This window comes from Chiloscyllium plagiosum, chromosome 36 (assembly GCF_004010195.1).
Source record: "Chiloscyllium plagiosum isolate BGI_BamShark_2017 chromosome 36, ASM401019v2, whole genome shotgun sequence".
Lineage (NCBI taxonomy): Eukaryota > Metazoa > Chordata > Chondrichthyes > Orectolobiformes > Hemiscylliidae > Chiloscyllium > Chiloscyllium plagiosum.
In genome coordinates, this window is record NC_057745.1 from 1,601,605 (window position 1) to 1,616,182 (window position 14,578).

Sequence of the window (14,578 nt, forward strand, 5' to 3'; positions counted from 1 at the left end):
TTCCTGATGAAGGGCTTTTAGCCCAAAACGTCGATTCTCCTGCTCCTCGAATGCTGCCTGACTTGCTGTGCTTTTCCAGCACCACTCTAATCTTGATTCTATATCTCTCCAAACCATTTCTATTCATGTACTTATCTAAATGTCTTTTTAACTGTAACTATATCTGCATCCACCACTTGTTTTAGCATTCCACACATGAACCACTGTGTAAAAGAAGTTGCCTCTCATGTACCTTTTAAAACTTTAAGAAGTTGCCTCTCATCTTAAAAAATGTCCTCTAGTTTTGAACTCCCCTTCCCTAGGAAAAAGACCCTGGTTATTCAGCTTATCCATGTGCTCATGATTTTATAAACCTTCATAAGGTTTCCCCGTCCTCCTATGCTCCACTGGATAAATTCCCAGCCTACATGTCCTATTGTTATAACTCAAACCTTCCATTCCCGACAACATCCTAGTAAATCTCTTCTGAACCCTCTTCACTTTAATAACATTCTTCCTTTAAAAAGGCAACCAGAACTGCACATTGCACTCCAGAAGCCACCTCACCAACACATTGTAACCTCAACATGACATCCCAACTCCTGTACTCAAAGCTGAGCAACGAAATAAAGTATACTAAACACCTTCTTAATCATCCTGTCTAACTGTGATGCAAATTTCAAAGAATTACGTACCTGAATCCCTAGGTCTCTCTGTTCTACCCAGGGCCCTACTTTTAATTGCATAAGTCCTGCCCTTGTTTGTTTTACCAAAATGCAAAACCTCACAATTATCCAAATTAAACTCCATCTGACACTCCTCAGCCCATTGACCCAAATGATCAAGATCTCTTAGTAATCTTAAATAACCTTTTTCACTGTCAACTACACAACCAATTTTGATGTTATTCACAAACTTACTAACCATGTCTCCTATATTCCTATCCAAATACTTTATATAGATGACCAACAGAAGTCACAGGCGTCAAGTCCACAAAACAATTCTCCACCACCAGTCTTCTACCATAAAGCCAATGTTGTATCCAGCTAGCAAGCTCTCCCTGAATCCCAGGTGATCTAACGTTACTAATTAGTCTACAAAGAACATAATCAAGTTTGTTAGACATATTTCCCATGCACAGAATCATGCTGACTATCCCTATTTAGTCCTTGCCTCTCCAAATGCATGCAAACCCTACCTCCCAGAATCACCAAAACCTTACCCACCACCAACATCAGATTCACAGGTCTACAGTTCCCAGGCTTCTCCTTACAGCCTTTCTTAAATAAATGAATAACATTAGCCACCCTCCAGTAGTCCGGCACCTCCGTCATAGTTATAAAATGATACAAATATTTCTGCAATCTCAATCCTAATATTCCACAGGTCCTGGGATACACTTGATCAGGTCCTGGAGATTTATCCATCTTTATGTTTTTTAACACCTCCAGCACTTCCCCCTCTGTAACGTGAACCATTTTCAACCATCAATATTTATTTCCCAGAGTTCCCTAGACTCCATTTCCTTCTTCACTGTAAAAACTGACGCAAAATATTCATTTAACATCCCTCCCATCTCCTGAAGTTCAACACATTGATCTGGTTGATCTTTAAGGGGCCCTATTCTCCCTCGAATTGTTCTTTTGCTCTTCATATACCTGTAGAATCTCTTTGGATTACCCTTAACCTTATTTGCCAAGGCTATTTATTTGCCTTGAGTGTTGTCTTTTTGGCATTTCTTTTCTGAAGACAGTGATTTATATTAGGTGCATTTATACAGCATCAGTGGCACTCAGCACTTAATCCAACCACTATATTTTGTGCGTGAATTAAATTATAGTTTATTTAAGGGGTTATTAGAATGAACAGGTGTCAATGTGTATCTGATGAATAATAATCTAGAAAGGACCTCAACTGATTCTCAATCACCCACACTTCCTTTTGGCTGAATTCAGCTACAATGTGTGCACTATGGTCAAACAACGGAATATGTCACAACCAAGTGCATACACCACCTGAGATGACAGGATTACCGATAAATGATTTATGAATGCCAACAGTTCTACATGATTCTACAATTGAAATTTTTCAGTTTACCCAATAAAAATAATACTTCTACTATGGCTCATCTTTTTTAACTACTCGAACAGAACTTACGTTCAAATTCATTTCAAAGGCTTTTCAAAACAAAAAACAAACAATAGTCTATCCTTTCCTTTAAGTAATTAATTCATCTTATGACACCAGTCCATGGGTACTGGGCACCCTCTGTGACCTTCTGTTGATAGCCAAACTTTCTTGACAGTTAGTATTTGCAAGTTATTCAATTATGAGTCCTTGATGAATGTTAACACCTATTCATAACTCCCAAGTGCTGCTACCAGTCAGCACAAATATTTTTCCCAATAGAGGCTGCTGAGCTTGATTTCTGGGTCAGATTGGAGACTGACATTAGTAAACTCTGCACATTTTAGGTATTGATCTTCTAGTTCTGAATGGGCTCAACTAAATGCAGCCTTTACTTGGAGCCATTGTTATTCATATTTACTTTTGCAATTTGCACTGTGACAAACTTTTGCGTTCTCGGTTTAAACTAAATCTATAGCAATGGAGCAACTCCTGGCTTAAAGTCAGGCAGGGAAGACTCATTATGGTGGTACGTCAAAGAACATTAATTATCTAAGAAACATTGATGAGTAGAAATTAATGAGCGAAACAGTTTATAACAAGCAAAAAGGCATCCTAATAGCCCTTGAAAGCTTTGCCAAGCTCCCTCACTTCCCTCCCTCCTACCTCCATGTATTACTCTGGTTACATTCTATTAACCTGAAAGCAACTTACCACAAGTGGACAGCACATTGGCAGACTGCCAGCCAAAGAGGCGTGATGGATCAAAGGGGTGTAATGACTGCAGACAGAGGAAAAGAAAAATCATGAACAATGGAAACTTAAAAAAAAAAGCACGCATCTGTATTCACTGGAAAGTGGGCACTGATATTCAATGCAAGCCTTGACCATTAATTTACTCATAAGGATATGCTTGTTTCATAGTTAACATGTACATATATTGTATATATCTAACCTATTTTGAAGTTATTCATCCATGTTCAACTCAAAATGAAAAATATGGAGCCCTTTTACCCCGTACAGTGTTTCTTATTCTGGATGTATAATCATTGTAAAGCAATCATAGAGTCATAGAGATGTACAGCACAGAAACAGACCATTCCATGCCAGCCAGGTATCCCAACCCAATCTAGTCCCACCTGCCAGCACCTGGCCCATATCCCTCCAAACCCTTCCTATTCATATACCCATCCAGGTGCCTTTTAAATGTTGCAATTGTACCAGCCTCCACCACTTCCTCTGGCAGCTCATTCCATGCACGTACCACCCTCTGCGTGAAAAAGTTGCCCCTTGGGTCTCTTTTATATCTTTCCCCTCTCACCCTAAACCTATGCCATCTAGTTCGAGACTCCCCTACCCCAGGGAAAAGACTTTGTCTATTTACCCTATCCATGCCCTCATAATTTTGTAAACCTCTATAAAGGTCACCCCTCAGCCTCCGACGCTCCAGGGAAAACAGCCCCAGCCTGTTCAGCCTCTCCCCATAGCTCAAATCCTTCAACCCTAGCAACATCCTTGTAAATCTTTTCTGAACCCTTTCAAGTTTTACAACATCTTTCCGATAGGAAGGAGACCAGAATTGCACGCAATATTCCAACGGTGGCTTAACCAATGTCCTGTATAGCCGCAACATGACCTCCCAACTCCTGTACTCAATACTCTGACCAATAAAAGTATACCAAATGCCTTCTTCATTAAGCTATCTACCTGCGACTCCACTTTCAAGGAGCTATGGACCTGCACTCCAAGGTCTCTTTGATCAGCAACACTCTCTAGGACCTTACCATTAAGTGTATAAGTCCTGCTAAGATTTGCTTTCCCAAAATGCAGCACCTCACAATTATCGGAGTTAAACTCCATCTGCCACTCCTCAACCCATTGGCCCACCTGATCAAGATCTTGTTGTAATCAGAGATAGCCCTCTTCGCTGTCCACTACACCTCCAATTTTGGCATCATCTACAAACTTACTAACTGTACCTCTTATACTCACATCCAAATCATTTATGTAAATGACAAAAAGTAGTGGACCCAGCACTCCACCGGTCACAGGCCTCCAGTCTGAAAAACAACCCTCCACCACCACCCTGTCTTCTACCTTTGAGCCAGTTCTGTATCCAAATGGCTAGTTCTTCCTTTATTCCATGAGATCTAACCTTACTAACCAGTCTCCCATGGGGAACCTTGTCGAACACCTTACTGAAGTCCATATAGATCACATCTACCGCTCTGCCCTCATCAATCCTCTTTGTTACTTCTTCAAAAAACTCAATCAAGGATGTGTGACATGATTTCCCACGCACAAAGCCATGTGACTATCCCTAATAAGTCCATGCCTTTCCAAATACATGTGCCTTCAAACCAAATGAATATTCTCCAGTAATTAAAACGTATTTGCTCATGGCTTGTGTTTAAAAATCCACAGTCAAATTTATTTAAGATGTGAAATAATGAAGTTATAATGGCAGTGCTTCAGAAAGCCTGAGTTGGGAAAAGAATAAAATGAAAAAGAACGGGTAGCATTCAGGAATAACAAGGATGCGGGCATAGAGTCATAGAGATGTACAGCATGGAAAAAGACCCTTTGGTCCAACTCGTCCATGCCACCAAATAGCCTAAATTAATCAACTGGAGCATTTGGCTCATATCCCTTTAAACCCTTCTTATTCATATACCCATCCAGATGCCTTTTAAATGTTGCAATTGTACCAGCCTCCACCACTTCCTCTGGCAGCTCATTCCATAAACACACCACCTTCTGCGTGAAAGAGTTGCCCCTCAGGTCCCTTTTAAATCTTTCCCCTCTCGACTTAAATCTATGCCATCTAGCTTTGCACTCCCCTATAATGGGAAAAAGTTCTTGGCTATTCACCCAATCCATGCCCCTCAATTTTACAAACCTCTCAGCCTCCAATGCTCCAGGGGAAAAAAAGCCCCAGCCTATTCAGTCTCTCCCTACTGTTCAAACCCTGCAGTCCCAGCAACGTTCTTGTACATCTTTTCTGAATGCTTTCAAGTTTAACATCATCTTTCTGATAGCAGAGACTGGAATTGAATGCAGTATTCTAAAAATGGCCTAACATCCTGTATAGCCGCAACACAACCTCCCAACTCCTATATTCAATGAACTGACCAAAGGCAAGCACAAAAATGGGAAAGTAAATTAACTCACAAAAGCAATTCATACATCATAAACCTTTGACCGATGTCCAGGTTGTTTACAATTAAATTCATGCTGTGAACATACAGCACAAACTATTCTATATACTTGTTTCCTCAGGGTTCCCTGGATAAGACGGACATACACTTAATGTTTTTTGCCAGAGACTTCGAGTATCGTCTTGAAAATCACCTCATTCAAAATTAGAATACAGGCCTCACTACACCTTCTGAGGGAAGAGAATAGACGTCAAACTTTAAAGCTCAGAGGAGCTGAAAAAGCAGTATCTATGCGAAAAATAGTGTTCTTTTGTTCTATTATAGCATGATTTTATGATTTTCCTCAAAGATCCAAACAGTTTGCCAGACTTTATGCTTTTCCCTACATTTTTCCTTACACGATTCCTGTGAAGGCATTCATTTATGTTGGTGTGTTTCTGGCACTCTAGTCGGAGTTGATTTTTAACATACTGTGCAACTTTCCTGGTGAAAGTCTATACTTGATGCACCAGTGCTGTAATCAGTCGTGTGCTACAAGGATTGGTGCTGGGTCCACTACATTTTATCATTTATATAAATGATTTGCATGTGAATATAGCATGTATGGTTAGTAAGTTTGCAGATGACACCAAAATTGGAGGTGTCGTGGATAGTGAAGATGGTTATCTCAGAGTACAATGGGATCTTGATCAGATGGGGGAATGGGTCAAGGATTGGCAGATGGAGTTTAACTTAGATAAATGTGAGATGTTGAATTTTGGGAAGGTAAATCAGGGCAGGATTTATACAATTAATGGTAGACTCTGGGGTGTGTTGCCAAATAAAGAGACCTAGGGGAGCAGGTGCATCACTCCTTGTAAATGGAGTCAGAGGCAGACAGGGCAGTGAAGGCGGCATTTGACACACTTGCCTTCATTGGTCAGAACATTAAAGGATAAGAGCTGGGATGTCGTGTTGTGGCTTTACAAGTCAAGTTGGATTCAAGGGTCTGTTTCTGTGCTGTATGACTCTATGGTTAATTGTTTCATAATCATAATTCAAATATAAAACAAAAGTTTCCTTAGACCAGCCATTTAATTTACTAATCAACTCATCAAGACTCCTTTGAAAGCATATTCCAACCCCTGCAACTTCCCCTCCATGTCACCATCCTGACTTTGATCTGTATCAAAGTTTCTTCACTGTTTATACAGTCAAAGTCCAGAAAATAGCTTTGTAACAGCATTTCAGGAGTACCCACACAAGTATCTTATGTTTTCCAGAAGGTGATTCATACCAAACCTCAAGAACAATTAAGGACAGGCAATAAGTGTTGCACTAACTGGTGACACCCACACTGAACAAATGAAGGTCCATCCGCTCAGACAACACAATATTGTATCAGCACCTATTACAGAAGCAATCATCCTTGCTAAACTTGATTCTGGGTAATCCATGATGGAGGACGGGAAAAGTTTCTGGCTATAACAGCTGCTCCTTTTTGAGGTATTTTAGGTGTTGGAGGTGACTTCCTCGAATTACAGGAGCAGCAATTACTGTTTTATATGCTGTTGCACTGTTTTGAAACTTTGGAAAAAAAAAATGTCAAAACAGCAGCACTTTTAAAAGGGAGATGACCAGACAAAGGCAGGACATGGTGAGGTCAGAGCGAGAGAGAGAGACAGACAGTCAGAGCGAGAGCGAGAGAGACAGACAGAGCGAGAGAGACAGACAGAGCGAGAGAGACAGACAGAGCGAGAGCGAGAGAAATGCACATTGCTAACTGACACAGCAGTGAACCTGCACAGTTACTGCCTTTGCTGCTTGAATGCCTGTATCACTGGACATCGGAGTGCAATTGGGAAAATTAACAAACAGTGAAATGCACAAATAATCTTGGAAGAACCTGTTTGGGAGAGGTCACAGCCCAAAAATAGATAAGTAAGTCTGCAGCAGTGAGTAGAGTGGGTTCATTCTTGATTATACATTTTATTGAGCTAGGTGTCTTGATTAAACTTAAATATATAAACCATAAGTATTACGTTAGCCTGGAGCAGTGTTTTGTAGAGGAGTGCTGTTTCATGGGTCTGTAGATTGAAAGAAGCAAAAATGGCCTTGAGTGTGTTTAGGGAGAGTTTACATGTCAGTGCGGATTATATCTGCAAAAATAATATGTCGGTTGCGAATCGTATCAGATAGAATGGATGGGTTGGAGAGACAGTTCAAGGCAATGAGGAATTTACAAGAGCAAGGGGATGTGATGGATGGCTGTTATAGTAAGGGGGAAAAGTTGCAGATGCAATCACATAGATGGGTTCACTCCAGGAAAGGCGAGAGAGGTAGGCAGGTAATACAGGAGTCTTCTGTGGCAATCCCCATTTCAAACAAGTATGCTGTTTTGGAAAATGTAGGGGGGCGGGGGATGGATCCCCAGGGGAATGTTGCACAAGCAGCCAAGTTTCTGGTTCTGAGACTGGCTCTGATGTAATGAGAGGTACTGTGTTAGGGGACTCTCTAATCCAAGGCATGTTTCTGTGGTCAGCAGAGGAAAAATCAAAATGATGTGTTGCCTCCCTGGTGCCAAGATCAAAGATGTCTCAGAGAGAGTGCAGAATGCTCTCAAGGGGGAAGAGGGTCCAGCAGGAGGTTATCATACACATTGGAACCAATGACATAGAAAAGGAAAAGAATGAGATTCTCAAGGGAGAATAAAGAAAGTTAGGCAGGAATTTAAAAAGGAGGTCCTCGAGGGTAGTAATATCTGGAATACTCCCGGTACTACAAGCTAGTGAGGGTAGAAATAGGAGGATAGAGCAGATAAATGCTTGGCTGAGATGATGTATGGGAGAAGGATTCATATTTTTGAATCAGTGGAATCTCTTCTGGGGTAGAAGTGACCTGTACAAGAAGGACGGATTTCTCCTGAATTGGAAGGGGACTAATATACCGGCAGGGAAATTTGCTGTAGCTGCTCGGGAGAATTTAAACTAGGATGGGACCCAGGGAGATAGTGAGGAAAGAGATCAATCTGACGCTGGTATAGTTAAGAACAGAAGCGAATCAAACAGTCAGGGCAGGCAGGAACAAAGCAGAAAACAAGGTAGAACTGAAATTAAACTGCATTTATTTCAGTGCAAGAGGCCTAACAGGGAAGGCAGGTGAACTCTGGGCATGGTTAGGAACATGGGACTGGGATATCATAGCAATTACAGAAAAGTACCTCAGGGATGGACAAGACTGGCATCTTAATGTTCCAGGATACAAATGCTACAGCAAGGACAGAAAGGGAGGCAAGAGAGGAGGGGGAGTGGCATTTTTGATAAGGGATAGCATTACAGCTGGACTGAGGAAGGACATTCCTGGAAATACATCCAGGGAAGTTATTTGGGTGGAACTGAGAAATTAAAAAAAAGGATGATCACCTTATTGGGATTGTATTATAGACCCCCCAATAGTCAGAGGGAAATTGAGAAACAAACTTGTAAGGAGATCTCAGCTATCTATAAGAATAATAGGGTGGTTATGGTAGGGGATTTTAACTTTCCAAACATAGACTGGGACTGCCATAGTGTTGAACGTTTAGATGGAGAAGAATTTGTTAAGTGTGTACTAGAAAATTTTCTGATTCAGTATGTAGATGTTCCTACTAGAGAAGGTACAAAGCTTGACCTACTCTTGGGAAATAAGGCAAGGTAGGTGACAGATATCTGTAGGGGAGCACTTTGGGGCCAATGACCACAATTCTATTAGTTTTAAAATACTGATGGAAAAGGATAGACCAGATCTAAAAATTGAAGTTTTAAATTGGAGGTATTAGGCAAGAACTTTCGAAAGCTGATTTTGAGGGGGGGGGAGGGGAGGCAGATGTTCGCAAGTAAAGGTACAGCTGGAAAATGGGAAACCTTCAGAAATGAGATAACAAGAGTCCGGAGACAATATATTCCTGTTAGGATGAAAGGAAAGGCTGGTAAGTATAGGGAATGCTGGATGACTAAAGACTAAGGACAAACCAGGGAATTATAGACCAATGAGCCGGATGTTGGTGGTGGGCAAGTTGGAGGAAATCCTGAGGACAGGACCTATCTGTCTTTGGAAAGGCAAGGACTGATAAGGGATAGTCAACATGGCTTTGTACGTGGGAAATTGTGTCTCACAAACTGGTTTCAGTTTTTTGAACTAACAAAGAGGATTGATGAGGGCAGAGTGGTGAACGCGATCTATATGGACTTCAGTAAGGCGTCCGACAAGGTCCCTCATGGGAGACTGGTTAGCAAGGTTAGATCTCATGGAATACAGGGAGAACTAGCCATTTGGATACAGAACTGGCTCAAAGGTAGAAGACGGAGGGTGGTGGTGGAGGGTTGTTTTTCAGACTGGAGGCCTGTGACCAGTCGAGTGTCACAAGGATTGGTGCTGGATCCACTACTTTTCGTCATTTACATAAAGGATTTGGATATGAGGAGAGGAGATATAGTTAGTAAGCTTGCAGATGACACCAAAATTGGAGGTGCAGTGGACAGCAAAGAAGGTTACCTCACATTACAACTGGATCAGATGGGCCACTAGGCTGAGAAGTGGCAGATGGAGTTTAATTTAGATAAATGTAGGGTGCTGCATTTTGGAAAAACAAATCTTAGCAGGACTTATACACTTAATGGTAAGGTCCTAGGGAGCGTTGCTGAACAAAGAGACCTCGGAGTGCAGGTTCATAGTTTCTTGAAAGTAGAGTCGCAGATAGATAGGATAGTGAAGAGGCGCTTGGTATGCTTTCCTTTATTGGTCAAAGCATTGAGTATAGGAGTTGGGAGGTAATGTTGCAGCTGTACAGGACGTTGGTTTGGCCACTTTTGGAATATTGCGTGCAATTCTGGTCTCCTTCCTATCGGAAAGATATTGTGAACCTTGAAAAGGTTCAGAAGAGATTTACAAGAATGTTGCCAGAATTGGAGGATTTGAGCTATAGGGTGAGTCTGAATAAGCTAGGGCTGTTTTCCCTCGCATGTCGGAGGCTGAGGGTGACCTTATAGAGGTTTATAAAATCATGAGGGACATGGATAGGACAAATGGAGAAAGTCTTTTCCCTGGAGTGGGCGAGTCCAAAACTAGATGGCATAGGTTTAGGGTGAGGGGGAAAAGTTTTAAAACGGGACCCAAGGGCCTACTTTTTCAAGCAGAGCGTGCTCCTTGTATGGAATGCGCTGCCAGAGAAAGTGGTGGAGGCTGGTACAAGTGCAGCATTTAAAAGGCATCTGGATGGGGATATGAATAGAAACGGTTTAGAGGGATATGGGTCTAGATCAGCTTAGGATATCTATTGGCATGGACGTGTTGTACCGAAGGGTCTGTTTCTGTGCTGTATGTGTCTATGAGTAATTTTTTAATACTTGGTAAGTTTCCAAAGCATTTTTATTGGAAACTATACACTTATTTAGATCAGTTGTCTTGACTTTCAACAAGGAAATGAATGATGAATTACAGCCATTAATACTCTATCTGCACACAAATCTGCTGATTACACAAAATGCCATGGGTCACCATGTTGCTTCATTTTAATCACAACAGAATCCACTAATTAAGTATTGCAAATTAGCTCCAAAAAATAGTTGTGACCGATTCAACCAAACCATGCAGACACAGATCAATAGCTCCTGTTAGCTTCAATTCATATATTACATTTCACAGTCTTTTAATTTTAGATTATGGTAAATACAAGGATGGATCAGGTCAGTCTGTTTTATATTGCCCCTAAGGAGTACACCACCTGGTATAAGCTCATTCACTGTGTGAATATAATCAATCACTCAAGAAGCAAGCATGCATGAAAAAAGAAAGATGGAAGGTCGAGGGTAATAGAAAACATCATTGAAACAAAAAGACATTATCTTCATCATGGTCACACAACAAAACCCTCTTCTTCACCCCAACAAAAACACAAACAAAAACAATTGCATTTCAAAACACTTAGAAATCAGAGAAACTTAATCCATCAATAAACAATTCACTGTAAATACCTGTAAAAGATGATAGAGAGAGATGTCCAATGGTGGAATGCCATAAGGGGTGAGCTGTGGAAAAAGAGCAGTGCGCAACTTGGGATAAGGTGACAGTGCCATCTTCAACAGCTGAGAGTCTACTTTCCAGAGAGAATCACTTACATCTTTTCTCTCCCGCATCACCTAAAGAAATCAGAAATAAAGAAAGATTTTTCTTTATAATAAAACCAAAATACTGCAGATATTGGAAATTCTCAGCATGGCAGGTCCTATATGTGGGGGGAGAAAATGTCCTAACATTTTAGGAAGAAAGGTGAATTCAGTGGGCAGTTAATGGGGTAACTTTACAGCATAAAGGTGGCAACAAGTGGACAACTTTCAAACAGCAAAACTTAATGGTCCCATTCAGAGTCATATAATTTGAAGATTCTAGTTGTTTCCTATATTGTTTGATTGAAAAATAGGTGATTAGTGACACATGGCAGAATATGCAAAAATCTGAACATAATTGCAAACTCCAAAGTGAAAGGAGATACAATAGGCCACATAACCAGGGTTTCTGAAAAATCAGTTCGAGGAAAGTAAATTGTCTTACAACATAATAATGACCATTTAAAAAAAATTGAAAAAAAGACCTTTAGCTACAAGAAATTCAAGAATCTCTGTTCCAACTTCAAACAAACAGTTGGAACAAAAAATTCCAGCCAAAAGCTAAAAAGGTATGGCTGATTTTAGCTCACCTGATCAATTCCTCCAGGAGCAAACATGATAGTGGCTAATGCCATTAGAGTGTGTCCCTCCAGCAGCATGCTGCTGACACTGGCTTGGTTGCTGGGAATCAGCATTTGAGCATTGGCTAGACTCGCTTGGAATGTCACAGATGTATCTGACAAGAACAGGATGAAGACCAATGTGGCTGAGACTGAAATACAAAGCTTCTCAAGAGTGGATGAAATACACAATATCAAACTAACTGGGTTAGGAAATGAGACTGAACACAATGCTAAAGTTTCAGTTAGACCATAAGACATAGAAGTAGGCTGTTTAGCCCCTTGAGTTTGCTCCACCGTTCAATAAGAACATGGCTGATCTGATAATCCTCAACTGCACTTTCCTACCTTTCCTTTTGATTCTTTTACTGATTACAGATTTGTCTATTGCATTCTTGAAAATACTTAAATGTTCCAGCCTGCACAGCCTTCTGCAATGAAAAACATTTCATAGATTCATAACTCATTAAGAGAAAAAAATTCCTTCTTATCTGTCTTAAATGTGTGACCTTTTTTCAGAGATGATGCCCTCTGGCCCTTGACTCTCCCATAAGGGGAGAAAGATCTTTCCATATTTACGGTATCAAGTACTCTAAGAATCTTGTATGTCTCACTAAGGTCTCTCATTCTTCTAAATTCAAGTACAGGGCCAACCTACTCATCCTCTCTTTATAAAAGAGTCTTTTCATACCCAATATCAGCCTAGCGAACATCCTCTGGACTACTGTCAACTGCACAATATCTTTTCTTAGATAAAAGGAACCAAAACTGCTTACAGTATTTCAGTTGTGACTTGTGCCTTGTATAATTTTAGCAAAACCTCCCTACTTTTATACTCCATTCTAATCAAAATGAAGGCCAACATTCCACTTAACTTCCGTAATACCCAGTGAACTTGGATGCTAACATTTTGAGATTCACGGACTATTATGGACTAAGCCTGACCACTCAAAACATTCTTAAGCAAACAGCTGAGACCATAACTTTGCAATTTATATTGGTAAGTGTACAGTGAAAATTACCCAGATTAAGTTAGCTAGGTCAATGACTAGGTTTTAAAACAGACAAAAATGTATTCACAAAATTACACAATGAAACACAAGAACAGAATAAAGAACTCGGTCTATCCAAACTAGACTTAAAGATGCTGTTCTGAATATACACAACAGTCCGAATAAGCAAACTCCCTTTAAAAGCCAATATTAATGGAACACATGCTTACAGGTTGAAAAGAGAACAAGAGAGAGAGAGAGAGAGAGAGAGAGTCCACACAGCACCCTGCTGAATTGCTCACCAGTTCAGGACTGAACGGAACGGCTCAGTTCAGCTAGCTAGAGAGTTGACCACTCCCCTTTCTTTATACAGGTCACTTCTAAAACATAAAAATAATCAAGGACAGAGTAGCCTTGGGCCAAGGAACAGCTTTTAGAATAAAGAGACGAGCTTTGTGATATGTACAAGAACTCCCAAATTCCTGTGCTGGAACTTTCTGCAGTCTTTCTCCATTTAAATAATATTCAGCTCCTCTATTCTTCTTGCTAAAGTGCATAACCTCACACTTCCCTTCATTATTTCCATCTGCCAAGTTTTAGCCCACTACTTAATCTGTAGACCCTTTAATCCTCACCACTTACCTTTCTACCTACTTTTGTGTCATTTACATCCATTTTCCTCAACCATTTCATTAATGTACATCATAAATTAGTGTGGTCCCATCACCAATCCTTCTGCGATTCCATTAGTTACAGGTTGTCAGGCTGAAAATGTCTCCTTTATCCCAACTTTTCTTCTATTAATTAGCCAATTCACCAACAATACTACTTCACCATCATTTCCTTCTTGTGTGTCCTTTTTAAGTCACATATCCTAGAATATTTAGTTAGCAGCTTTTATCCCTTTATAATCATTCCAGAGATAAGATCATACTGTTAACCTGTATCCGTGCCATTAATTCATTTGTTTCAAGTACTACATGCATTCAAGAACCATCCATTTTGCATTTTTAATTTTTTTCCCTTGTGACCTTCTTTACTGCTGTCTTTCTATGTTTGTATGCTTTCTTCCTTTCTGTTCCACTCTGAATATCATTGTCCAAACAGGTGCCCTATCATGCTGCCGTATCCTCTTGATTTGTACGTCTACATTTTCCCTCTACCCCTCTAAATAGTTTAAAGGTCCTCTACAGTCGTAGTTATTTGATTCACCATGACATTATTCCCCAGCACTATTCAAGTGAAGCCTGTCCCAACAGAACAGCTCCCTCCTACCCTGGTACTGGTACCAGTGCCCCATGAACTGAAATCCTTTCCACCCACACTGATCTTTCAGCCATACATTTAACACATTAACTTTATTTATGCTATGCCGGTTTGCTGGTGGCTCAGGTAGTAATCCAGAGATTACCACCTAGGAGGTGCTGCTTTTTGTCTCTTAACTATTCTTCTCAAATCTTTTCAAAAATGGCTTTTCAAAATATTTCAGCAAAGCCTCCTTTCTAATGGTACATACGTCATTGGTATCAATGCAGACCATGACTACAGGATTCCTCTCCAAATTCTTCTCTGGCCCTTAG

The 14,578-nt window shown here is 40.5% G+C and overlaps 1 protein-coding gene across 5 annotated transcripts in view; it reads right to left on the minus strand.

Moving 5' to 3' along the window:
* The window catches only part of spg11 (SPG11 vesicle trafficking associated, spatacsin), a 140,898-nt gene that overhangs the window by 66,224 nt on the left and 60,096 nt on the right, over positions 1 to 14,578 (minus strand). For all 5 annotated transcript variants that reach the window (XR_006309443.1, XM_043677119.1, XM_043677122.1 and 2 more), the window contains 3 exons: positions 11,977 to 12,122; positions 11,255 to 11,419; positions 2,821 to 2,887 (listed from right to left, as the gene is read on the minus strand). Coding sequence is in view for 4 of the 5 variants with exons in the window: in XM_043677119.1 (XP_043533054.1) it covers positions 2,821 to 2,887; positions 11,255 to 11,419; positions 11,977 to 12,122 (378 nt within the window). In the remaining variant the exon portion in view is untranslated. The remainder of the gene's footprint in view (positions 1 to 2,820; positions 2,888 to 11,254; positions 11,420 to 11,976; positions 12,123 to 14,578) is intronic.